The 27,140-nt window shown below is 38.5% G+C and overlaps 1 protein-coding gene across 2 annotated transcripts; it reads right to left on the bottom strand.

The window, feature by feature from the left end:
- Positions 1-615: 615 nt before the first annotated feature.
- Positions 616-27,052, bottom strand: LOC100028290 (L-lactate dehydrogenase A chain-like). 2 transcript variants are annotated; one of them, XM_007497007.3, is made up of 8 exons: positions 26,711-27,052; positions 25,278-25,409; positions 16,376-16,493; positions 11,303-11,476; positions 7,368-7,541; positions 4,491-4,608; positions 2,796-2,919; positions 616-1,012 (listed from the first exon to the last, which is right to left on the bottom strand). In XM_007497007.3, the coding sequence occupies exons 2-8, from the start codon at positions 25,398-25,400 to the stop codon at positions 848-850; spliced, it is 996 nt and encodes a 331-aa protein (XP_007497069.1). In that variant the 5' UTR covers positions 25,401-25,409; positions 26,711-27,052; the 3' UTR covers positions 616-847. The 2 variants fall into 2 exon arrangements, with proteins under 2 accessions (XP_007497069.1, XP_001378365.1); XM_001378328.4 differs by lacking the exon at positions 26,711-27,052 and adding an exon at positions 26,541-26,657.
- Between the last annotated feature and the right edge of the window lie 88 nt (positions 27,053-27,140).

Here is a 27,140-nt window from a genome sequence, read left to right as displayed (position 1 = left end):
AAAGTCTTGCTGGGACAGGTTAAAATACCTTTAAATACAGAATTTATATTTGGTCCTAAAGAAAGTAGGGAGCTATTGGAGATTATTAAGAGCCGCACTTTAGGAAAATCACTTTGGCAGCTATGTAAAGCTGGATTGAAAGAGGGAAGAGATCCAAGAGAACAACTGGGAGCTTATTGCAGTCAAGAGGAGAGTCTGAACTAGGGCCATGGCTGGGTGGTTTTGTGGAAAGAAGGGATTGCTATACTAGGGCTTGATGTGCCCATGTTTCATCTGGGTGGGCACAAAATGAGCAAAAAAAGTTTCCAAAGGTCCATTTTGGTATGGACAGGTGAGATGGAAACCAGCCAAGCATCCTTGGTGTGTAGTCCAGGCCCTGTGTATCAGGAGGGAATCTGGCAAAAGGGTTAGACATTGAAGTACTTAATAGAAAACACCAAAGTATTAACGTGAGTGTTTTGTATTAAGAAAGCAGAGCTTCTCTAGTAAGTGTGGAGACATTTCTGGACTGAAAGATGACTGCAACACATATAAGGGGCAGGCAGTGGTACCCCAGAGGTCAGATCTACTTGAAACCATCTACTTAATGTCTACATGATAAAATGTCATCCAGCATCGATACACAAAACAGGTTTTATCAAATCGGAGGGGGAAAAAACAGGAGTCTTTTTGACCATTTTCCATTTCTGACATGAAGAGATAATAATTTGCTTATGGTTTGACAATTCTATTTTACTCTTGGTGCTTAACCACAGATCATATGAAATATTTAATCTATCTGAATAGCACATCATACACAATCCTTTAACTCTTTTCATACTGTCTGCTGGGGGCACATTACAAAGCTTTAGAATTTCAGGTCTTTCTGGACATCCCAGAGGGTATGTGCACTCTTCTTTAAATGTTCCTCCTCCTCAGGATTCAGAGTCAGCTTCACTAGATCTGTCACCCCACTGTGCCCCAAGATACAAGGGACACTAAGGAAGACTTCTTCAGTTATTCCATAGAGGCCCTGAAAGGCAAAATGAAAGCTGATTTTTTTCTAGAACTCATTTGAATAATATGAAGATTTGGGGAGCTTAATAACAGATGATCACTTCAAAATACCCCTTCACAGTATGCCTTTCTCAAACTATTCAAATAGTAACAGATGGACTAAACCAAGTTGAGGGTAATCTAGACGCCTCAAACCTGTTGGTGGACAAGAACAATTTATTCCAATGGCCCCAAAGGGCAGCTGAAGCTGTTGATGTGGAGAGCTTAAAAGCTGATCAGACCTGGAAGATGCCAAGATCATCCATTACATCTGGGGCCATTGCTAGTTGTCCTGACTTTTGTCTTGCCTCTGGAAGAAAGTGAGGCTGACAACTCTATGCAACTCTGCCTCACTTAAATCCAATTCATGCACAAGTCAAGATATCACTCTGTGATATTATTCCTTGAAACAATGGACAAACCTGTAGTGCTGGTGGTGGTAGTGAAACTGCAAATAGGTCCCATATTTCTGAATAGCGAGGAGGGAAAAATGATTATTTTTTTGACCCAAAGATCCTACTCCTAGGCATATATCCCAAAGAGGTCAATGATACAAAAGAAAACTCCCGTATTGACCCAAATATTTTTAGCCACACTTTTTGTAGTAGAAAAGAGGTTTAAAAAAAATGTCTGCCAATGTGGGAATGACTGAAACAAATGATAGAATGTAAATGTTAAAGAATATTGTTTTGTTGTTTAGTCATTTTCAGTCATGTCCAACTCTTCATGAAGCCTCTGGGATTTTCTTGACAAAGAGACTTGAGTGGTTTGCCACTTTCTTCTCTAGCTTATTTTACAGATAAGGAAACAGGCAAATTGGGTTAAGTGGTTTGCCCAGGTCACACAATTATTAAGTGCCTGAGACCAGATTTGAACTTAAGTCTTTCTAATTCCAGGCACTCTAACCATTGCACACAGAGTATATACATAACACTGAATATGAAGACCACAGAGAAGAATAGAAAGACTTTGTCAACTAATGCAAATAATAGATAGCATTTATGTAGAGATTTTAAGGGTTTGGAAAGTGCTTTATATACATTATCTCATCTGAGCAAATGTACAGAAACAAAAACCATGGGATATATTCAGGGAGCCAGCCACCAACTACAAGATCTGGGAAAATAGATAAAGAGATTACTGTAAAGTGTTCTTAGTACCAGATCAAACTGCTTGGACTTTATCCAGGAGCTAATGAGGAGCAATATAAGGTTTGTTTGTTTGTTTGTTTGTTTGTAAACCCTTACCTTCTGTCTTGGAGTCAAGACTGTGCATTGGCTCTAAGGCAGAAGAGTGGTAAGGGCTAGGCAATGGGGGTCAAGTGACTTGCCCAGGGTCACACAGCTGGGAAGTGTCTGAGGCCAGATTTGAACCTAGGCTCTCAATCCACAGAGCTACGGAGCTGCTCCCAATATAAGGTTTTTAAGCAAAGGAGTGATGTGATCAGATCTGTACTGTTAGGAAGATTAATCTGGCAATGTATACAGGAAAAGCAAGAGAAAAATGAAGCCAGGAAGATCAGTTAGGAAGTTACTACAATAGTTTAAAAAAGGGGTTATGAGAGTTGTGGTGGTAGCAATAGGAATGGAAAGGTTAGCAGAGCTACTTGTGAGATACAAAACTGATGAGATTTGATGCTTGGTGTAATGGATCAGAAGGAGAAGTGGGAAGAAGGAAGAAGGAACTCCTAAAGTTCAATCATGAGTAAACCTCAGAAAAGTAGTACAATTAACAAGCTGTATATAGTGATTCTCAAATACCTTGATCATGGTGGAAACTGGATGCACTCTTCTAAGATTCATCATAATAGTTCTTACTAAGTCAGCCACAGACAGGCCAATAGCCCATGAAGTATAACCCTTCAGCTTGATAACCTCATAAGCACTATGATAGTAAGACATATATTAAGTTTAAGCTGGGAGAAAAAAGACAGAACTCACTGAGCATAAGCGCCTACTGGACATTTCAAACTGATATGCCCCAAACATCTTTAACTCAACATATGCAAAACAATTTCATATTTTTCTACTCAAGCCCATCCCTCTTTTAAACTTCTGTATTTCCGTTGAAGGCACTACTACCCTTCCAGTTTCCCAGATTTGCATCTTCAGTAGTAGCCTAGATTCCTTACTCTCCCTTTACCCTACATTTCTAATCAACTTGCCAAACCTTGTATTTTTGATTGCCATAGTATTTCTGGCATCTGATGTCTCTCACTATTCCCAAGGAAACCACTTTAATATATGGCCTTGAATAGACCACTTCAATAGCCTAATTGGTTGTCCTGCTTCCATCTTCGCTTCTGCCTCTTGGAGGATCTGGCAACCTAAAACCTGGAGCCTAAAGTCAAGTGCCACCTCCTCTCTAGAGGTCTTAAGTGTCTAAGCTCTCCCAATCCCAAATCACTAGTTATTTATTTTATGCATATCCTGTATTCTTCCCAGTAGAATCAAAGCTCACTACTTATCTGTGAATCCTCCATACCTAGTATATAGCAGGCACCAAATGTTTATTGTCAATAATCCTTTCTCCCTATCTCTAAGAAAGAATTAACTCTCTAAACTTTAAAGCATAAAACATCTATAAATGTAAGTGATTCTTATCTCCTTTTACTAAATCCAATCCCTCTGATTTTGCCCCTGATTTATCCCTTCCTTCCTCCCCTGGAATCTTTCTCCACCCTTCACTTCCTCTCTTACAATTGTCCTTTCTCCCTCTTGGTTGGGTATTCTTCTCGTGCTTACCAACATACTCAGGTCTTCCTCAACTTGAAAATTCACAACAAAAACCCTTTACCTCTTAACCTTGTTATCTATTCTCAAGTGGTCTCATCTATCTCATTCTTTTTACTCTCACAGTTCTTTCATCTTCTCAGTTCCTTGTCATTTCTGGCTTCTATTTCTTCTAGTCTCCCGAGACTATTAACTCTGGGGTCAGTAACACTACCACCTGGTTGCTAAATGATAATAATCTTTTTTTTCTCTTCTTAAATATTTAACAGTGCCATAAACCATAATATAATGCTGTATAAATGAGTTGTTATTATTACTATTGACCATTTTCTTTATGTGAAGTTTTCTCTCTCCCACTTCCTTTAGTTTCTATGATACTATTCTCATCTGGCTTTCCTTTTATTTTTTTAACTGCCACTTAGCCTAGTCACATAGGCCCAAAATGTTAACTTTACCATCTCTCCACTCCATATTTACAACCAATCTTTTACTCTTATTGGTACTGTATCCAAGATCTCTCAAAAACCCATCTTTTCCTCTTCTTGCTCAGAGTATTTAATTTCTTCTTTCCAGGACTATTCCAATAGTCTCCTAATTGATTATCTTTCTTATGTTCTTCTATCCATCTCAGTCCTACCTTAAAAGTACTTACAAAGTTAAAAAATGGCTCCTCTTCCCCTTCAAGCACCCCAAGAACTAAGACATTTTAAACTCTAATTTTACCTGTCAACCACCTGTTTATGAATAACTTTCCATTGATCCTTGTCTTCATCAGTTCCTAAACTGGGATTTAGATTCTTCAAGGGAATACCAGCAACATTCACTCCACTCCACACAGCAACTAAGAGAAATATATCCCAGAATTAGTATTTTCATTAATATTAATTCAATTAATTAATGTTAAATTCACTAATATTAAATCAATTAATTCAAAAATTCCAGCCTATTTAGCATTAGAATTTTTCCAACTTTAAAAGTCTTTTCTGGGGGTAGCTGGGTAGCTCAGTGGATTGAAAGCCAGGCCCAGAGATGGGAGATCCTGGTTCAAATCTGACCTCTTGACCCCCATTGCCTACCACTCTTCTTAGATACAATCAATATCACAGTATTGATTCTAAGACAGAAGAGAAGGATTTTTAAAAAGTCTTTTCTATTTGATGTAGTATTTTCAGAGATGAAGAATGCTGGTGGCCTTACTATCAATCCCAAATACTCCAATATATTCATGATTTATTTGCCTTATACATAGATTCCTATCCTATGTAACTATTTTAAAAATTGATATTTTCTTTTTACATCCTCCCATTTCCAAACATAACTTCCTCTTTTCAAGAGAATCATCCCATATAATAGAGAATAAAGGAGAGGAAGAAAAGTTCAGCAAAACCCTATCAATTATGTGACAGTATATGCACTGTTCCCTACCCATCCCCACTGCCAAAAGGAGAAGGAAGTACATTTTCTTCTCTCTTCTAGAAGGCCAAATTTGATGACTAATTTTAATTTCTCTTGCCAGTTTCTTCTCATAAGCCCACCACAAGAAGCACATCTAATGTATTTGAGGCTTTCAAAGAAGGATTCAAGTTTCCAAAAGCTATACCATATTCTTTTTTTAAAAAATATATTTTATTTTCTCCCCAATTACATGCAGAAACAATTTTTAAGTCTGTCTTTTTTTTAATTTCAAGTTCTGAATTCTATTACTCTCTCTTTGCCTTCTCTACTCTCCCTGAGATAGGAGATTTGATACAGATTTTACATGTGCAATTTTCCCAAAGTAATTCTTTTGTGAAAGAAAACTCAAATTAAAAAAAAGGAAGAAAGGAAGTGAAATATGGTACACTCTGGTCTGAGTCCAGACTCCATCAGTTCTTTCTTTGGAGGTAGATGGCATTTTTCATTATGAGTCCTTTGAGATTATCTTGAATCATTATATCACTGAGAATAACTAAGTCACTCATAGTTGTTCATCATACAATATTGTTGTTACTATGTAAATTCTCCTGGTTCTGCTATTCTATTGCAATCATTTGCCATTACTTGTTCAACTATTTCCCAATTGATAGGCATCCCCTTACTTTCTAATTCTTTGCCACCACAAAAAGAGCAGCTATAAATACTTCTGCACATACATATAGGTCTTTTTTCTTTGTTATCTCTTTGGGTCAAAGGGTATGCACAGCCTTATTGCCCTTTGGGCATAGTTCCAATTGCCCTCTAGAATGACTGAAGCAGTTCCCAACATTCCCAACAGCATTTGTTTCCCCACAGTCCCTCTGACATTTGTCATTTTCCTTTTCTTTCATAATAGCCAATCTGATAGGTGTGATTGAGGTATCTCAGAGTTGTTTAAATGTGCATTTCTTTAATCAATAGTGCTTTTGAGCATTTTTTCATATGATATAATGTGAAGGAAATTTATCCTCCTCCTTTCTGGGGTTGCACAGGTGACATCATCTCCATTGATTACCTCTATATCTGGCATCAGCCTGGACTTGACCCAGATAGCTAAGACAGGAGCAGGGGAGCCAGGGGGTTATAAAAAGGGTTAAGTAGGAAGTTTGCTCTCTCTCTCTGGTGCTCTGCTGGGATCTGCCAGAGGAGCCATGTAGAAAACCTAGATTAGGGCCCCTTTTCTCTCTCATCTTCTACCTATCCAAATAATCCCAATAAATTTTATTAGAATCTAAGGACCAACTCCCATTTTAATAGAAACACTATAGATATATTTGATTACTTTATCTGAAAACTGCCTGTTCATATCTTTTGACCACTTATCAACTGAGGAATGACTTGTTTTCTTATACATTGACTCATTTTTCTTTGTTTTTGAGAAATGATGCTTTTTATTAGGGAAACCTTCTAAATTTCTTTTTTCAGTTATGATTACTGCGTATTTCCCTCCATCCCATTTCCCCTTACTGTTTATCCTACCCTCTCCCTCTCTCCTTTCATCGTGTCCATCCTCAAAAGTGTTTTACTTCTGGTCACCACCTCCCCCAATCCACACTCTCTTCTAATCAACCCCTCATCCCTCAACCCATCCCTCCTTCACCTCTTACCTTCCTATAGGGTAAGATATATTTTTATACCCAACTGAGTATTGAGCCAATTCTGATGAGAGTAAGGTTAAAGCACTCCCCTTTCTATCTCCTTCACCCTTCCCTCCACTGTAAAAGCTCTTTTGCACTTCTTCTTTGTGAGATAATTTATCCAATTCTACCTATCCCTTCTGTCTCTCACAAATGCATTTCTCTTACTCACTCCTTAATTTTATTTTTTTAGGTATCAGCCATAATATTCAACCCAAACCCATGCCCTCTGTCTCTGTGTAACTCCTTCTAACTGCCCTACTAATGATAAAGTTCTTAGGATTAGATTATCTTCCTGTGTAGAGATGTAAAAAGTTGAACCTTAAATTGAATCCCTTATGATTTCTTTCCTATTTACCTTTTTATGCTTCTCTTGAAATCTATTCTGTTCTTAAATCTCTCCTGGAATTGGAAAAAGCCATTTTAAGCTTGAATGTAATAATCTAGTCCAAACCTTAAAGAAATCACCTTTCAGAAAGCCTTTAGGATAAAGGTTGTTTTTACTTACCACTAGAATCGCCATGTTCCCCAATGATCCAACCATGACAGCTTGTTGGATTGACATCCAACTTATTTCCAATTAGGAAACGGAAACGGGCAGAGTCCAGATTAGTCCCACTGCCAATAATACGGTGTTTGGGTAAGCCACTCAGTTTCCAGGCAACATATGTCAGAATGTCAACTAGGAATAGAAAATTCATATTAAAAACAGAGCTGAGATAAGGTAGGCATATTCATTGAACTTTGTGTTTAGAGTTCGCTTTTCTGAACTGACAATGGCTTATAATCAATACTGATTTGTAACAGTATAAACAAATTAAAATGAACAAACTAAAATATTATTTATCATATGTTAATGTCAGCAACAATAACAAAACACAATAATGCAGCGTATAAAGACATAGCTATTATTTTTCACCCTTATTATGCACAGATTCTTCTCTATAAGGTCTCATGGTAATATGAGACAGAGATATTATTGGGAAAGTTGTAAACTAGTCCAACCCTTCCAGAGAATTATGGAACTACAGAAACATGGAACTATTCATAAAAGGCTAAAAACTGTGCATACTCTTTGACCCAGAAATACCATTATTGGTCAACACCCCATAGAGATCAAAGGAAAAAAGAAAAGGGCTTATCTGTATAGAAATCTTTTTTTGAGGAGATTCTCATCAACTGGGAAATGGCTGAACAAGTTATGGTATATGTTTGTGATGGAAATCTACCATGCTATAAGAAATGATGAAGAAAATGGATTTGGAAAAACCTGGGTGTATTTATATGAACTGATACAAAGTGAAATGAGCAGAACCAAGAAAACACTGTTCACCATAATAGCAATATTTTCAGCTATGAAAGATTTAACCATTCTGATCAATACAGTGATCCTGTAATTTCAAAAGAGTAATGATGAAAAATGTTATCCATCTCCAAATAGAAAACTGATGAACACTTGCAAATTAAAACATTTTTCCACTTTATTTTTGAGGGTTTTTTTTTTTGTAACACAACTAAGAGGAAATATGTTTTGCATGACTTTACATGTATAATGGATATCATATTACTTATTTCTCAATGGATGGAGTTGGGTCTAGAGGGAATTTGGAACAAAATATTTTAAAATGATTATATTACACACACACACACACACACACACACATTCCATATGAGGCAAACCTGGCAGCACAAGGAATAGAATGATGGACCTGGAGCCACAAAGACTTCAATCCAAATCCTATTTCAGATACTTACAAATTGTATGACCCTAGGCAAATTAAATATTAGCTTTCTGAGGCAAGATAATTTTCTTTTAGGGAGTTAAGGTATATTTGTATTTGGGAATTTCAAATTTTTTTGAGGCTACCAACTATGCTGAAGATTTTTTTTTTCTTTTAAATCTCTGTTTTTCCCCACACTGTGGTTTTCTGCAAATTTTACTGTATCCTTTATTCTCTTCTCTCCCTAACTGTAGCTTAACCAAAAAGACAAAACTAAGAATTTTTCCCCAAACTTGACTAATGAAAAGCAAGTATCAATTTAAATGTAAATTTCTCTTGCTAACATAAAGGACCAGCCTCATACCTTATTTCAATAATTCAAGGATCTGTGATTTCATCAGTATGCATATGCTTTCACCCAGTGAAGGACAAAGCACCCCTACAAAAAATTGCTGTGATCAAAAAAATTCATTAGATTCTAAAGACAACATAGTGATGGACCTCTTCTAACCTTTGCTTGACTGCTTTTCAAATGACAGATAGACATCATCATCTGGCCTATACTCAAAGCCTTTCCTGCTTCAGATGGGCTCTACAAGTAGCTACATGTCCTGTAAACCTTAAAATTTCTTAGACTTATGAATGTTGGAAATTTCCCCATTGGGAAATTTCATACTTGAAAAATTTCCTACTGATAGTAAGAACTCTATTGGAATGTGAAACTCCTTGGAATGGGAGGATCCTTCTCCTCCCTACTTAAGACTACTTTAGGACAGAAACCTTTTGCTAAACAATGGAAAGGGCTTTGACCTATGCTTAAGCATAGAACAGGAAGTTCTTTGAGTCATGATTGATTTTAGAATTGATACAATAGAGATACTTAGAATTACAGAACCAGGTCTTGGAACTTACAATCTCCACCCTACTCAAAAGTAACAGGATTTAGGAAGGGCTGCAGCAAGGATCAAGATTTAATTATTTGAGAATATGACCTTCAACAGACATGTGCAAAGGAAACAGACCTCTGGGAGGTCCTGGGTTAAGCTAGAGCCACCATTGGCACAGGGGAGACATCGACTGTGATTGGTAGATGTGAGAACTGAGGGGAGGGGACTTAGATGGTTTCCTTAAAGATAGCGGGGTCTGAGAGGAGGAGGAGGAGGTTTTGCTCTGAGAGGTTTTGCTCTGAAGGAGTCTGAGAGGAGAGAGGTCCTGGAAGGAGAGGTCCTGGAGAGATCTGAGAGGAGGGCTTGCTCTGAAGGAGGCTGGAGGTGGAGGCCCCTGAGACTGTTTCTCCATTTTGGTCACGTGAGTGATAGGGACTGATCTCTTTTCTTTGCCTCAGCTATCTAAGGGCTTGGGCCTTTGGCTCAGCCTAAGCAGAGGGGGTATTAAGCCCTATTCCCTTCTCTCCCCTTTCTCTCTCACGCTCTCTCTCTATCTCTAGTACCTTTCTTCCTCCTGTTTGTAATTAAAAACTCCATAAAAGGTTGACTGCTGACTTGAGTTTTCATTTAGGAATTACATAGCTGAATTCCTTGGCGACCTTAAATTAATATATATCAGTCTTTTAAAGTGATTTCCATATCACAGTCCTTAAAGAACCTAGTCTCTGTGGCAGAAAAGTACAACATGTATTATTGGAAGAGGTAAATATTCTTATCTCATTTTAATGAATTTCCTTAGATTTTCCTTAAGAGTAAAGAAGTTTTTCCTTAAAGTAATAGTAAATAGGGAAGTTATTTTGTTTTAAAAAGCCTTTGCTGAAGTGGAAAATCAAGTTTTCTGTAAATAAGATCCTCCAGATAATAGTTAATAATGTAAAAGAAGCAAACATTTAAAAAATAAAATCTCTCAAAAGTGTTATCCCAGATTATCTTTTCACAAGGGGTAATATGGAAAGGTCTTTCTTTTGGACATTAATTCATTGCTGGTGGAGTTGTGAACTGATCCAACCATTCTGGATGGCAATTTGGAACTATGACCAAAGGGTGCTAAAAGACTGTCTGCCCTTTGATCCAGCCATAGAACTGCTGGGTCTGTACCCCAAAGAGATAATGGACAAAAAGACTTGTACAAAAATATTCATAGCTGTGCTCTTTGTGGTGGCCAAAAATTGGAAAACGAGGGGATGCCCATCAATTGGGGAATGGCTGAGCAAATTGTGGTATATGTTGGTGATGGAATACTATTGTGCTAAAAGGAATAATAAAGTGGAGGAGTTCCATGGAGACTGGAACAACCTCCAGGAAGTGATGCAGAGCGAGAGGAGCAGAACCAGGAGAACATTGTACACAGAGACTAATACACTGTGGTATAATCGAACGTGATAGACTTCTCCATTAGTGGCGGTGTAATGTCCCTGAACAACTTGCAGGGATCTAGGCGAAAAAAAAAAACACTATTCATAAGCAGAGGATAAACTGTGGGAGTGGAAACACGGAGGAAAAGCAACTGCCTGAATACAGCGGTTGAGGGGACATGACAGAGGAAAGACTCTAAATGAACACTCTAATGCAAATATTATCAACATAGCAATGGGTTCAAATCAAGAAAACATGTAATGCCCAGTGGATTTACGCGTCGGCTATGGGGGGTTGGGGGGGAGGAAAAGAAAATGATCTATGTCTTTAATGAATAATGCTTGGAAATGATCAAATAAAATATTTTAAAAAATATATGGAAAGGTGTTTCTAGGCAGTAAAAATATAAAATGTCTGACCTGGATTAGAAACAACAAGCAGTTTGCAGTCAGGACTGTGCTTTATGACATCAGGAATAATTGCTTTCAGGATGTCCACATTACGCTGGACCAAGTTCAGGCGACTTTCTCCCTCCTGTTGGCGTGCACCTGCAGTGACAACTACTATCTGGGAGTTGGCTGATATTTTGGAGTCTAAATGAAAAGGTAGAAAGAAAAACAGGTCTAAGGTTGAAGGCCTTGGCCAACTGAGAGAATCCATTCTGTTTTTCCAAGGTACAAGTACCCACTTTCTCTCTGTTTGGGGAGTTTAAGCCCTGAACTTCCCCTGTGCTGGCCACTGCCTGTGCCCTGCCTCTGTCAAACAGTAGCCCTTCTGCACCTGGCTCTTGGGCATAATTTGTCTAAGATTGTAGATAGTGGCTTTGCAAGCACAGACATAAGATTTTCAGCATTTGTAAACCCAAGTTTGTTCAAGTCCAGAAACAGATTAGGGTAGAAATAAAAGGGTTGAGTTTGGTGCCAGAAAACGTGCACCTCTGTAGGCTTTATTTCCCTATCAGTAAAAGTTGGGGCTCAATGGGATGGCCTCTGAGGCTCTCTCCAGCTCTAGCCCTCTTCCCAGATTCTCCCTTACTCTCAAGTTTTACCTCCCTCATGAACCACTTTTGTTCCATCTGGAGTCTTGTCATTGTCAGAGCTTGTCTTAGGACAAAGCTCTTCTTTCTTTTCTGCCCTCTAAGCATCCTAATGAGCAAGGCATCAATTTATGCTCTTTGACGCATACAGCTTCATTATTTGAAGTACAGGAAATTTTCAGAACAAGACAAATCCAACAACAAGTTGTAAAGTAATTGGTTACAAAATCAAAAATTCAAGCACTAAATACAGTTCAACCTTCTTTCTTACCACTCCCTCATATCCCAGAATCCAGAGCTAAAAAGGCATTAGAGGTCATCTAGCCTAAATCACATCAACATAGAAATAACTTCTGAAACATGCCTGACAAGTTGGACATTGACCCTCTACTTTAAAGCCCTCCAGCTATGGGGAACCCATTCCACTTATGCATGACTCTTAATTGTTAGGAAGTTTTCATTTACATTGAACTGGGAGCCAAGTAGAACAAAAGTATCCCTTTTCCAAATAACTATCCTTTAAGTACTTCAAAGATAGATATCATGTCCTCCTCAGCATGTCTAAATCTTCATTTCTCCACGTTCACCATCCCCAAGGTCCATCAACATAACTAGGATAAGGCATTGTATCTAGACCTATGTCTACTCTTGCCTCCTTCCTCTAGAAGAAATCAAGAATGCCATGGGGCTTTCCTAAAATGGAATCCAATAGTTCAGAGGCAGTCCAACATGGGAAAAGTCCAATGGGATTGACATATATCTTGTTCTGCGTACTATAATTTCTCTTAATGAAGCCTAGAATGAATTTTTTTTTACTATAATTTAACGCCGACACAATGAATTTAAAATTTACTGAAATTCTAATGTGCTCTTTTTATTTTTATTTCTTTCTTTAACCAATATGGAATATAAACTATCTTTAAACTTTGGTTCAAATCTTAACAGTGATAAGTCCCTTTACTTCTCTGAGCTTCAGTTCCATCCCTATCAAATAAGGAATCTGGGCAAGATAAAAAAATTTTTTTAAAGATAAAATATATATCCTAGTTTCACATTAAAAGTTGTCTAAAGACAACTAGGTGGCTCAGTGGATGGAGATCCAGGCCTGGATCAGGAAGACCTACCTTCAATATTTGGCCTCAGGCATTTACTAGCTGTATGACCCTGGGCAAGTCACTTAACCCCCACTGCCTAGCCTTTATCAATGTTCTGCTTTGGAACTGCTACTTAATATTGATTGTAAGACAGAAGAGAAGGGTTTAAAAAAAAGTTATCTAGCTATGCTTTCCCCAAACTGTATTAAGAACATTCCATTTATCTCAATTTTGTCATTATTTTTGGTATATTATCCTAGCCTCCAGAAATTTTTCTGGATCCTGACTCCAACTTCACCTTCATTTCGACTGTTCCTGGGAGCTTTCATCTTATGCAGATTTGACAAACTCCAAATAAATTCAACCAAATAAAATCAAGACAATGATAAAATGTTTAAAAAATAAACCAATGGATGTGGCACTCAAGGCTTCTCTCCCTCCAGAAGGAGATTGGGAGCATGTCCAGGCAATTAACCTATTCTGAACCCAACTGTCCTGACCTGGCAAACATCTCTTCATCTTCAATTTAATTCCATTCAAACCTATCTATTAAGCTCTTACCAAGCAGATTGGCATTCCCCTCTCCCCTGCCACCTTTGCTTATATTCTCAACTGCCAGCCTCCACCTGTTACCTCTATGCCTTTAACCCTGGCTATTCCCCATGCTTGTAATGTACCCTCTTGGCACCTCTGCCTTACACAATCTTTTTCTCCAAGGGTACAATTCAAAAACTGCCTTCTAAATTGAATTCTTTCCTGATCCCCTTCGCCTATCAGCTAGTACGTCCCTTCTCAACGTATTTACCTTCCATTATTCTCTCTTTCTATATGGAAAATATGTATTTTGTATATCCACATTTTATAGTTATGTGTATACATACTTGTGTATATATATATATATGTGTGTATATATATATACAAACACTACATAAGCTCTTTGAGAGCCTCCCCTCATTTACTGACCTCATATTTACTTATAGTTATTCTCTTTACATGAGCATGTTTATATTCTCTGTATCCATATTACATGTGTGTAAAGATATATAGAGAGGCAGCTAGATAGCCCTGAGTTCCAATCCCACCTCAGACACTTACTAGCTGTGTGACTGGACAAATCACTTAACCTTTGTTGGCCTAAATGGTAATCCACTCCAGAATCCTAGCCCAGCAAGCTCCCGTGGACAGTATTGGCACACTGTAGTCCACAGGATCATGAACTGAACAGCAATAAATATATGAATAGACATACCTGTTGTGCCTGTTATGATGCAACCACAAGAGCAAAGATTATCATGGGTGCCATCAACCTCCCAGTCCCCCAGGCTCACAACCTAGGTGTCATCTTCAACTTCTCACTTTCTTTCTCCCATATCCAAAAGAATTATGAAGTCCTATCTTCTCCCCAACCCTTTTGTCACCCCAAGTCCTATAACATCATTTCCCCATCCTCTGAAATTGCCACCATCCTGATACAGACACATTACCTCATACATAGCCTACTACTAGTTGGTCTACCTGCCTTGAGTCTTTCTCTACTCTAAACCATCTCCCTCTCAGTTTTCAAACATCTTCATAAAACACAAGCTTGGGAGGAAGCTGGGTGGTTCAGTAGATATAGAGCCAGGTCAAGAGATGGGAGGTCCTGAGTTCATATCTGACCTCAGATACTTTCTTAAGCTGTGTGATCCTGGGTAGGTCACTTAACCTCCATTGCTTAACCCTTACCACTCTTCTGCCTTGGAACCAGTACAGAATACTGATTCTAAGATAGGATTTAAAAATAAAAACTAAAAAACTTTTTAAAGGAAAGCACAAATCTGACCCCACATCAGCCCCCTGTGATTAACTCCAGAAGCTTCCTATTAATAACCTCCGATATCAAAGAAACTTCCATTTGTCCTTTAAAACCCTTCATATCCTGGTATATACCTGGAATATACATATACCTGGTAGGTATAGTCCTATTCTACCAGTCTTCTTGTCTCCTCCCATTCCCCATAATCCCTTTTACACCAGTGACCTTGTCCTCTTTAATATTCATCTACAAGACTTTCCATCTCCCTGTTCTGGGAATTTGCATTGGCTGTCCCCCATTCCTGAAATTTTCTTCCCCCATATTTTATCTTCCTAGCTTTCCTGAAGTTTCCATTGAAGTCCCATCTTCTTTCTTGGTCCATTGCCTTCCCTCTGAGATTACCTTCAATTTAACCCCATATGTACACATATGTGTCTGGTGGAAAAACAATATGCAAATAACTATGTACAGGATGTACATGCAAACATATATATGCTCTTGGAATATAGTTATTTGCACATCGCCCTCTGTCAGACCTTGAGAGCAAGGCCCTTTTTTGGTATACCCAGCACTTGGTCCAGTGCTTGGAACATAGTAAGTGTTTAATAAATGCTTGATGATTTCACCTGATTCTCCATGTTTGCATTCCCAGAATCTAGCATGGTGCCTAGCACATCGTAGTCACTTAATAGATGCCTGCTGTTTCATTGATTGAAGGCAAAATTTGCTTCCTTATTATAACTTCTGTCCACTATACTTTGTTCTGTCCTTCAGGGCCAAGTAAAGCAAGGGTGCTTTCTGGTCTCTATGAATGCTTTTCAAATGACTATCAAGACAGCCATCATGCCAAATAAAAGCCAGATTCACTTCTTCAGGCTAATTTTCTTTAGGGTCTTGAAATGATCTTTGTATGGCATAATTTAGAGACCATTCACCATCCTACTCATCCTCTTCTGTACAATGTTAATGCTGTCAATGTTTTTCTTAAAACATAATGCTAGGAATTGAATATCATACTTAAGATATGGTAAAATTATAACAAATTATTAAATATAACAAATTAAAAAATTATAACAAAATTATAATCTCCTTAATTATAGAAATAATTTTCATGTGAAAACAATTTTAAAGTAATAAATACGAGGGAAGAAGGAAGGCTTTCAAGGATTTTACTCGTAACAGGGAAATGAGTGTGTAGATGGATAAAGATCTAAATACATACTTTATATCTAGATCTAGATCTTTACTGCTATACCCATGCATGCATACACGTGTCTGTATACACATGCATTCACACTGACCGAGGAAGTCGTAGCAGATTCTAGTCTTTTGAACTTGAACCTAGTTGTTTGACTCCAAATCCAATGCTCCATTCAAAATACTACAGCTGCCTCATATAAGTTTCACTATCTTCTCTAACAACAGAAACCTAGTCATTGGTCACCAAGAGAGTGGGAAAGAAAAATCAAATGAATTACTAGTAGGAGAAAAATAATTTCAATGCATTTCATTTTTTAAAATAACTTGCAATAATGTGATTGGTTTATGAAATTTAATTTAAATGAACCTTTGCTAGAGGTAATCTTTGGAGTACTAAGAAAAAGGCTGCCATGTTGGAGATCCATCATTTCTCCTTTCAGTTTGTCTTCCATGACATCAATAAGAGCGAGTTCATCAGTTAAGCCCTACAATACATAAAAAGTCAGTTACAAAGGCTAATGTTCCTGACTAGATTTCCAATAGATCTGACATATAATCAAAGTTTTCTTATACTTGCAATACTAAAACTTGTCTATTTTATTACTTATATTTGCTAAAAGCATATACACAAACAAAAATGTCTACAAAGTGTGACAAGCGTTACAAGCCATTTTAAATGATTTATAATCTTGGAATTTTAACAGAGAACTCTGGTTTATTCTACCTTTACCCAATGAAGCATAGTCACTGAGCTTAAACTAGGAAAAGTGATCTCTTGAGAGTCCATCTAAATTTTGTAGCTGGTGGTAAATATTTAGTAACCAATAATTTCTTAGCTGCTGAATCTAAAAATGCCAATGTTGAAATTTTAGAGAGGTTTTACTCAGTTATTAGAAATAGAAGGGAAATGCAACATATATGTATATATATATATATATACATATATACACACACACACATATATATATATATTTTTTAAACCCTTACCTTCTGCCTTAGAATCAATTCTGTGTATTGGTTCCAAGGCAGAAGAGTGGTAAGGGCTAGGTAATGGAGGTTAAGTGACTTGCCCAGGATCACACAGCTAGAAAGTATCTGAGATCACATTTGAACTCAGGACCTCCCATCTTTAGGTCTGGCTCTCAATCTACTGAGCCACCCAGCTGCCCCTGAGCCCTATATTTAAAATCCTTCTAGATACTCTTTTCACAAAGTAAATTTAAGATGTTATTTTTTATTTTAGGCAGTCAGTTTTATTTAAAAATGAGTATTTTGTTCTAACACAAGAAACTTCCCAAAATATACCCAAATAATTCACTCTACAAAATTCCTCCTCTCCCAAACAATTTGTCAGTTGTTTACATAAAAGACAGAAATGTCCTTTAATTAGGACATTTCGGTACTAACACAACTTTTATTTGACAAGTATTTTGTTGCTTTTCTGTATTATTTGTATTTACATTGTTGTAGCCATGTATGTTGTTTTTTGGCTCTGCTTTCTTCATTCTATTACCACTTCCTAGAAGTCATTTGATGATTCTCTGAATTCTTCAAGTTTGTCATTCCTTATAAAAGGATAGGGGGTCAAGAGGTTGATTAATTACCCCATCCTCCGAAAAGTGAAATGCTGTACCCGAATGCCTTCATGAAAGCATCTCAATCAATCAAAGACCAAGTACAAAAAAAGTCCGCTGAATGTATTACACAGGAAATGTGTTGGGATTAGCTAAGGAAAACTGATCATCACCTGTAGACTATAAATTATCAAACTGAGACTTGAGCAAGTGGTACGGGCAGGGAGAGTTGCTTGGGAGGGTGTGGGGAGAAGAGTTCCCTCTCAGGTATGGTCTCCTACTTTCCCATCCCCACCCCCACCCCCTCTTTTGGCCATAGGTGAGCTTTCATTTTCAGGATTTACGGATCTGGACCTTTCTGACCAATGCTCCAGCAACATTTCCAGGTTTGTAGTTGCTGATGGAATATCTACACCGGAAACAAGAACAGAGGAGGCATAAATCAAAGCAGATTTAACACTTTACAAGGTTCCAGTGCCTGAGGGGAACTTCATGAAGCTCTAAGCTTGAGCCCAGTTTCCCTGGACTTCATATGTACTGGTAGGACATTTGCAGACTTTGGGGGATGAAGGGCAGATGTCTTCTTTCGATACCACCTTAGTGAATGCCTCTACCAGTAATTATTAGGCTGACTCATTTATATAAATGATCATTGGTGAGAGCTTATGAGCCACAGCATTAAAAGGACAACTCCTCAACCCCTCAGGCTTAACCCTAGAGTCCTGAGGGGATGTAATAGCCACATTCTGGAAATCTAACTCTCCAATGTGACAAGGAAGAAGGCTCAAAGCATGTGTAATGTATTTAAATCAACATGGTAATATGGGACAGCATTTCATGCTATAAATAATCTCCTTGGGGAGAAGTTCCTTCCTTATGAGCTGGCCCAGATGATCATGTAAAACAGCAAGGTGCTCCTTTGATTCAAAGACTCCCACAAAATCATAAAAATCTAGATGTTCAAACCTCTACGTCCATTTCAAGGACCCTGGCCAAACGGTTCACATTATTACAGATTTGCTCATCTGAAAAAGAGCACATTAAAGTCACATTTTATTGATTTGTCAGTCAATTAAATGGTAAAGGTGGAAGATATGCCCTGGCTAAGCAGCTGGCATTGGGGATACAAACACAAAGAAGGAAGCAATCCTCAAATGAGCCTTTTTTGTGGGACTAGAAAGAATTTATTTCTCCATATACCACAGTTTCCCTAAGCTTCACTCTTTCATTCTATAATAAGCATATGTGATGAGCACAGTGCCTGGGTTGTAGTAAACACATATGCTTATTATAGAATGAAAGAGTGAAGCAAAACAAGGTCCCTGTCCTCAAGACTGCATTTTAAGGAAGGAAAAATAAGATAAATAATTGTACATGCTAGCTATATCTGATGTAGGTAATCTCAGAGGGAAGGCACTAGTAATGGAAAAAGCAGAAGATAGGAATTTAGTTGTCCTTTTAAAAAAATTCTTACCTTATGTTTTAGGCTCAATACTAATTATCAGTTTCAATGCAGAAAAGCAGTAAGGGCTAGGCAATTGAGGTTAAGTGACTTGCCCAGGGTCACACGGCTAGGAAGTGTCTGAGATCACATTTGAACCCAGGACCTCCAGGCTCCACTAAGCTACCTAGCTGCCTCTTTGAGTTGAGTCATAAAGGAGATCAAGATGCAGAATGAAAGGTGCAGAACCAGGAGAACATTGTACACAGAGGCTGATACAGGGCACAATCCAAAATGGAATAGCCTTTTCTACTAGCAGCAATGCAATGATCCAGGACAATTCTGAGGGACTTATGAGAAAGAATGCTATCCACATCCAGAGAAAGAACTGTGGGAGTAGAAACACAGAAGAAAAACATATGACTGATATCATAGTTCAATGGGTTCATGATTGCGAATGTTGACTTTGAATGATCATTCTATTACAAATATTAATGATTTGGAAATAAGTTTTGAACAGTGATCAATGTAAAACCCAGTGGAATTGCTCATTGGCTCTGGAAGGAGGGGGAGGAGAGGAGGGAAAAAACATGAATCATGTAACCACAGGAAAATATTCATAATAAAAAAATTTAAAAATTTAAAAATAAAATAAAGGAGATCAAGAAACTAAGAGGCAGAAGTAAAGGGATAGAATATTCTAAGCATAGGGTAAAAAAAGGACTAAAAAGACTACTGTGAAAAATTCTCTCAATTCAGAATATAATTTTATGACACTGACCTAATGTTTATTTTATGACAAATTAATCTTAGTACATTCATAAATATAGATAAATTTTTATTTAACCAATAACTCAAACTATGAAAAAGCCTATTTACAAAAAAGAAATTGGGGACAATCTAGCATTTTAAAATCTGATTTGTATTTTATTTTACAGGGATAATGTGATTTTGTACAGCAAAAATTATTCCTTCTTTCAGTTTTTCTTAATATAAAAGTATCTGGGGTTTTTTTTAGCTCTTCCCTTCCAAGGAGCTAAGGAGTCACTACGGTGAGTGACCACAGCAGTTTCATCCTTCAAGTTGATTGTAAAAAGTAACTTTATAGACTTCTAGTGAGTCAGTCATCAAAAGCCCCAGCTGTGTCTGCCAGTCAGCTTTAGCCTGATTCAGCGAACTGAGTAACATAGAAGCCAGCTGTCATAAACTATTTATAAAGGGAAGCTGGACTGAGATCAAAATGTTCCCCATGTTTCCTTTTCTTTTCTTTTTCTCTTTCCTTTTTCCTCTCCTCTCCTTTCCTCCCCTCTCCTCCCCTCTTCCCTCCCCTTCTCTCTTCTCCTCTTCTCTCTTCTTTTCTTTTCTTTTCTTTCACCTCCCTTCAGTGCCATATTCTTCCTGCTTTCCTCATCCCCCCCAGACTGAAGTCTTTCAAGATATTTCTTTTATTCAATCAATAAGCATTTGTTTGCTAGTTGTCTGTCATTGTGCTATGTATGAGGCTCTGTGGATAAAAATATAAAATTGAAATAGTCCCTGCCTTCAAGAAGCTTACACTCTATTGAGAGAAATAGTATATAACAGTATATACATATATAGGCATAGACAAAATATATACAGGGTAATAGTGGGGGTGGGGTAGGAATATTAGCTAACAGTAGCTGGGGAGGGGGTTCCAGAGGTAGCATTCACACTATTTTAAAAGAAAGAAGATCCAATGAGGCAGAGGTGGGGGAAGAGTGCATCCAGGCACAGAGGATGTACAATGCAAAGACAAGAATTGTGTACTGTGTGTAGGGAACAGCAAGAAAGCTGGTTTGTCTAACTCACAAAGTATACATAAAGGAGTAATGCATAATTAAGACTAGAGAGATAATTTGGAGCCAGGTTGTGAGAGGTTTAAATAAGAAAGAGAAGAGTTTATATTTGATCCTAGAAGCAATGGGGAGTTGTTGGAGTTTGAGCAAGAGTATGATGTGGTGTGGTTAAGCCAAGACCAAATCTGTATACTTAGCTAAGACAGCTAGAGAATGCATTGGATAAAGCACTGGGCATGAACTCAGTCAGACCTGAGTTCAAATCCAGCTTAGACACTCAGACACAATGGAACCTTGGGCGAGTCACTTCCATCTCCCTCAGTTTCCCCAACTGTAAAATGGGAATAACTAGACACCTACCTCTCAAGGTTGTGGTAAAGATTAAATGAGATAATACCTGTAAAGTGCTTAGCACAATGCCTGGCACATTGAAGGCACTTAATACATGCTTAGCATTTTCTTCCTTTGCTACCTGGATTTAACCAGGCCCCGTAACACAGAAAGAATTTCAAGGGAGAAGTAGAGGAGCTAGGATTCCAAGATGTGTAAGAATCAGGGGACCCTACTAGATAGCACCCTGAAATAGAGACCACAGAGCAGTTTCCTGCCTCAGATGAAAGAGATTTTTAAGTCCTATAAAACCAATAAAAAATAACAAAAGCTATAAAACTGGAACAGGCCTCTTTGGGCCTGAAAGAGGAGTTCCTAGCCTACACAGTGCTCCTGGGCAATATCTCTTAGATTCAGAGAAGAGCCTTAGATTTGAAGCTCAAAGGCAACTTAGTGGTCCATCTAGTCCATATCACTTATTTTACAGATGAAGAAAATAAAGCTGAGAGAGGTTAAGTGTCTTGCCCAAAGTCAAACATAGGATAGGGCGGTGATAAGATTTGAATCTAAATATTCTAACTCTAGATCCAGTGTTTTCTTGAATGTAACCAAATTCCTAGATCTAGAAGGTGATTAAGCAATGATATAGGGAAACAAAAATAGGCTTTGCCCTTTACTAGTATTATGAGTTATATGAACTTTGAAGATTGTGTAACTAGAAATCTTGAAAATCTTATTAAATATAATACTTGGAGTAGTTTGGATATTAATTGTAAAATCTACAAGATGCAGAACAAAGAGATTCTTAGTTATTGTAATTTAAGGAATATTTTTTCCCCACAAAGGTCTGCCTTCTCTCCCTCCTTCCTTCCCCTCCCCAGTGAGAAAGAAAAGCAAACCTCCTGTTACAAACATGTATAATTAAGCCAGACCAAAAAACCCTGACCCCTTTACTCTGCCCTCAGAGTCCCCAAATTCATTTTGAGGGGGCCATGTATTTTATCATGTGTCCTCTGGAATCCTGGTAATGTGTTTATCAGCGTTCCTAAGAATTTCAAGATTGTTTTGTTGTCACTATTTTCCTGGTTCTGCTCACTTCACTTTTCTTTAGTTCATATGAGTCTTTGAAGTTTTCCTTGTTTTCTTTGAAATTGTCCCCTTCATCATCATTTCTTAAATATAACAGTATTCCATCATTCACATACCAAAATTTGTTCAGCCATTTCTCCAATTAATGGGCATCCTTTGCTACCACTGCTATATTTTTGCATATATGTGTCATTTTCCTCTTTAATCTCTTTGAGAAGAGACCTAACAGTGGAATCACTAGGTCAAAGGGCATGCAGTTAAACAGTTTTGGGGGCCATCGTTCCAAAGCATTCCAGAATGGCTGGAATTCAAAGCTCTACCAACAGTGCATTAATATCCCTATTTTCTCATAACCTCTTCAATAGTTTTCATTTTCCTTTCTGAGCAATTTTGCCAAACTGCTGAGTGTGAGGCGGAACCCAAGTGTGATTTTAATTTGCATTATGTGGCTACCAATAGCTTGGATTTCTTCCTCTGAAAACTTCCCATTCATACCCATTACCACTTATCATTTGGTGCAAATAATTCTCTAGTGAACTAAGTGCTTTGTTGGGGGGGTGGGGGGAGGGGAGGAGCAGCTGGGTAGTTCAATGAATTGAGAGCTAGGCCTAGAGTTGGGAGGTCCTAGGTTCAAATTCAACCTCAGACACTTCCTACTGTGTGACCCTGGGCAAGTCACTTGACTCCCATTGCCTAGCCCTTACCACTCTTCTGCCTTAGAATCAATGCACAATATTGATTCCAAGATGGAAGGTAAGGGTTTAAAAAAAAAAGAAAAATAGAAAACTTGGGGTTCTCTCATGAGTATGAAGGTTTATCTATTTAAAGGAACCAGGGATTAACCGGAGAAAGAGATTATTTGATTCTAGCTCAGAGGCGTCAGACATGGGATACAAAAAGCCTACAACATTTCCAAATAGAGCACAAACTAAATTAAAATGCAACTGGGAAATGTTCAAAAAAATAAATAGAAATACAATAAAAATAGAAATATTTTAACATTTATTATTTTAAACTAAGTCAACATGTGGCCAAAGGAATCCTTGTGAATCCTTTAGTGGCCTTTGTTTCTATTTGAGTTTGCCATTTTTTTAGCACACTCAAATAATCTCCCCTTAAGAGTTCCTGACTTTATATAATATATAATATAGGGAAAAAAATAAATGCATTAGGGATCATGCAAACAAACTGTCGTGTGGGTAAAAAATTTCATCTTTGCCTTCAGAGATAAAGAAAAGCTCCATGGAAGATATAGCATTTAGTTAAAAAATTTTTTTTAATTCATAGATTTCAGTGTGTGTGTGTGTGTGTATGTGTGTGTGTGTGTGTGTGTGTGTGTGTGTGAGAGAGAGAGAGAGAGAGAGAGAGAGAGAGAGAGAGAGAGAGAGAGAGAGAGAGAGAGAGAGAGAGAGAGAGGGAATAGTGTAAGCCAGGCAGGTTGTCCCACCATGTCAGAGAGCAGGTCCACAACCAGGTAATAGAGACAAGATGATACAGCTATAACAAGGGTGATCCCTGGAGTGTGTGTGTGTGTGTGTGTGTCCCCTCTGGGTCTTTGAGGAGAAACATGATCTGAGAGTACACTTCATGTCTTTATTGGTAGTTCGGGGACTGGGAGGCTGTGAAGATGACTGACAAAAGTGATGAGATGAGGAGAAACAACTCTGCTCCTTTTGGGATACATCCACTCCTTTTCTCTCTTGGGCTTTCAAACAATGGGGTAGAAGGGATTTCTCTCCTCTCTTTCTCTCCCTCCTCTGTTCCAGCCCTCACTGATGGCTACATGTTAATCTTGGTAAACCTGAGACTGAAGAACAAGTCCTTGGCCTCCATTTTCATTTTCTGTCTCCTTCGCTGAGCACAGATCACTGAACAGCAATCCTGAGAAATGGATTTCTAGTCTTGCTATCTTATTGGTTTAAGAGGTTCCAAGCAAGTACTGACTGTACAGTGGGAAAAGGCTTTTCAAAACTGTATCACTGCACAGAGCAAAGCACCACTCTCAGAACCTCACAAGAAAAGGACTAAAGAGAAAGAGACATGCCATATCCTGGCTGGTCAGGAGATATAGACTTTTTGATATGTTTGGACAGTGCTATTCCTAGTTTGATACAAAATAGCAGTCCCAGATATTTTAGCAATCTTACAAAAGCCTTTACCTTTCCAGAGAAGTGTCATGAGTATACTAGGTTGTTTGAAATGGTTTATGTTCTTCTACAGTTACTAATGTTCTTTTGGATCTTTGGAATTTTCAAAAATTCAATTCAATTTTATTTCATTTTCAGTTCCAGATTCTCTTCTTTCCTTCCACCCATTTAGAAGGCAAAATATATATATATATGTATATATATATATATATATATATATATATATATATATCTTTTTAATTTTCATTGGTAGGAGAAATAAACAATACCATACCCACTCGGTACCTTTTTTATTTCTTATTTTATTTTATTTTTTAAACCTTTACCTTCTGTCTTGGAGTCAATACTGTGTATTGGCTCCAAGGCAGAAGAATGGTAAGGGCTAGGCAATGGGGGTTAAGTGACTTGCCCATCGTCACACAGCTGGGAAGTGTCTGAGGCCAGATTTGAATCTAAGACCTCCTGTCTCTAGGCCTGACTCTCAATCCACTGAGCTACCCAGCTGCCCCCTCAGTGCCTTTTTTAGAAAGAATCCAGTTACCTGCTTTTAGGGAGACCCAAGACATGCACCTTGCCTAAGATTTGTTTTACAGATTTCCCTGGTTATTTCTGGATGGGGGCAATAAGCAAGAGAAAAATTCTAATTCCCATCTTTGGGGTCAGGCTTCCTCAAGATGAACCCCTATTTGAAAAAGTACAAATCTGGAGTTCCTTCTGGGAGGAGCAGGTCCCTTTGCCACAAGTCATAGACCTTTTGGTAAATCATATGAACACTCCTATAATTGTTATCTCTGACCATATTATCATCACTGTTAATTTATCAAGCGACACCAACTCTGGCACTTTATTTCATACTAGGTCTATCACTTACCTTGATTAAGATACTGATGGCACATGCCATGCCAACTGCACCACACCCAATAATGGTGATCTTATTTTGAGCACAAGGCTCTTCTTGAAGAAGATTCTCAATGAGCATTTTTTTGACAGACATTTTGAAAATCTGAAAGAGAGATTCCAAGTAATTTACAGTATTTTAGGTAGTATCTGTGAATTGTCATCAACATATTTAACTTTTCTTAACCACCCAACATATTAATCAAAATCTCTGTGAAAATAACTGCCTCTTTTCATAGGTTAATCACCCCCCCCCAAAAAAAAAAGGGTGCAGCTGGGTGGCTCAGTGGATTGAGAGCCAGGCTCAGAGATGGGAGGTCCTGGGTTAAAATCTGACCTCAGACACTTCCCAACTCTGTGACCCTGGACAAGTCACTTAACCCCCACTGCCTAGCCCTTACCACTCTTCTGCCTTAGAACCAATGCACAGACAGAAAGTAAGGGTTTAAAACAAACAAACAAACAACAACAAAAAAAAAAAAACCCCCAAGAGATCCAGAGATATAAAAACCCAAGATATTCAAAGTCATAAAAAGCCAAGATATAGAGGCTTTAAAAAATCCAAGATAGCCAAAGGCACAAAGAAGACTAAAAAATGGGGAAATAAACAAGTAAAAGAAGAGAGGAAAACCAAGTCAGAGAGGCAAATTAGTTTCTTGTCAATTAGAAGACAATTCTGAGTCTATTCATTTTTCCTCTGGGAATGTTAATTTCTCTCAAATGCTTCCCCCTCTACCTTCCTCATCCTCTCCACTGCAATATCTCCAGTTCCTCCTTTAGTCAGAATAACAGAATAATAGTATCCTAAGTGATCAGCCTCCAGCATCAACCTATCCTTCTACCCTTATTTTACAGCTTCCTTTTATTGATTCTGCTTGTCAGCTCCCCTGGACATTTTTATAGTTTACCCATGTCTTTCTTGTCCTTCCCACTCCGGTTTCTGGACCTCTGTTCACATCACCCTTGCCTGGAGTGAATTCACCTCTCTACCTCCACCTCCATGTTCTGGAGCTCCTTTCTTCCCTCCTCAAGGCTCTGTTGGTCTCCCTCAGCCCACCAGCCTCTACCAGAATGGGATTCCCCATAATCCTTTGTGTATTGTCTCATCAAACTGGATGCTTTTTAAGCAGAAACTCTTTTCTGAGGGCCTTTGAATCCCTAGCATCTGGCACAGTGCCGGGTATCCAGTAGGAGCTCAATAAATGCCTGTTGGCAGCACTTTGCCTGGTTCTCTCACTTTTATCACAGTTGTCTTTCCGTGGTCAGGGCCTTCTTCCAATCAATTTTATGTCCACTGAGAGCAGCCTACCCATCTGCCTCTCTCCCCAAGCCTTGCACACAGCTGGTGCTCAACAGAAGCTGGCTGAAATGAATTACGTCTGATTTCTCCCTTGCAGAAACACTCACCCTCGAGATTTCTCTTCCTGAACTCGGGTTGGTAGGCTGTAGACCCGCGAAACCTGCTTCTCACCACACACCTCCGGCGGGCGGGTTAAACAGACCAACCGGATTCTGAAGAACTTCGAAGAGCAACCGTTACTGCCCCGCGCCCAGCACCCGGAGCCCCGCGCCACCTACTCCAGCAGACGCACGACAGGGGTCGGCCTCCCTCCCAATCCTGCCTGCCCCTACGCAACAAGTACCCTGCGGTGTCTGGTAGCACACTGCTTGGCAGTACTTCGGTTCCCGGGCTTAAGTTCGAAACCTCTAAAGGGAGAAGCACCGCGTGCCAGTGTGCCTCGGTCACCGGGGGCTTCCCTCCCCCCGACCCTTCCCTGGGAGCCCGGGGAAGGGAGAAAGAGGAGATGGCTGATTTCCTCTAGGAATTGAGCAGCCC

The sequence above is a fragment of the Monodelphis domestica genome, chromosome 6 (assembly GCF_027887165.1).
Source record: "Monodelphis domestica isolate mMonDom1 chromosome 6, mMonDom1.pri, whole genome shotgun sequence".
Taxonomy (NCBI): Eukaryota; Metazoa; Chordata; class Mammalia; order Didelphimorphia; family Didelphidae; genus Monodelphis; species Monodelphis domestica.
Note: the sequence above shows the minus strand (reverse complement) of the source record. Positions and strands in the feature narration are given on the sequence as shown.

Coding starts and splice junctions, on each gene's coding strand:
- LOC100028290 (XM_007497007.3), bottom strand. CDS start 25,400: ATGTCTGTCAAAAAAATGCTCATTGAGAATCTTCTTCAAGAAGAGCCT. Junction 16,494..25,277: donor CCATCAGTATCTTAATCAAG/GTAAGTGATAGA, acceptor TATGTATTGTAG/GGCTTAACTGATGAACTCGC. Junction 7,542..11,302: donor GCTTGTTGTTTCTAATCCAG/GTCAGACATTTT, acceptor TTCTATTCCTAG/TTGACATTCTGACATATGTT.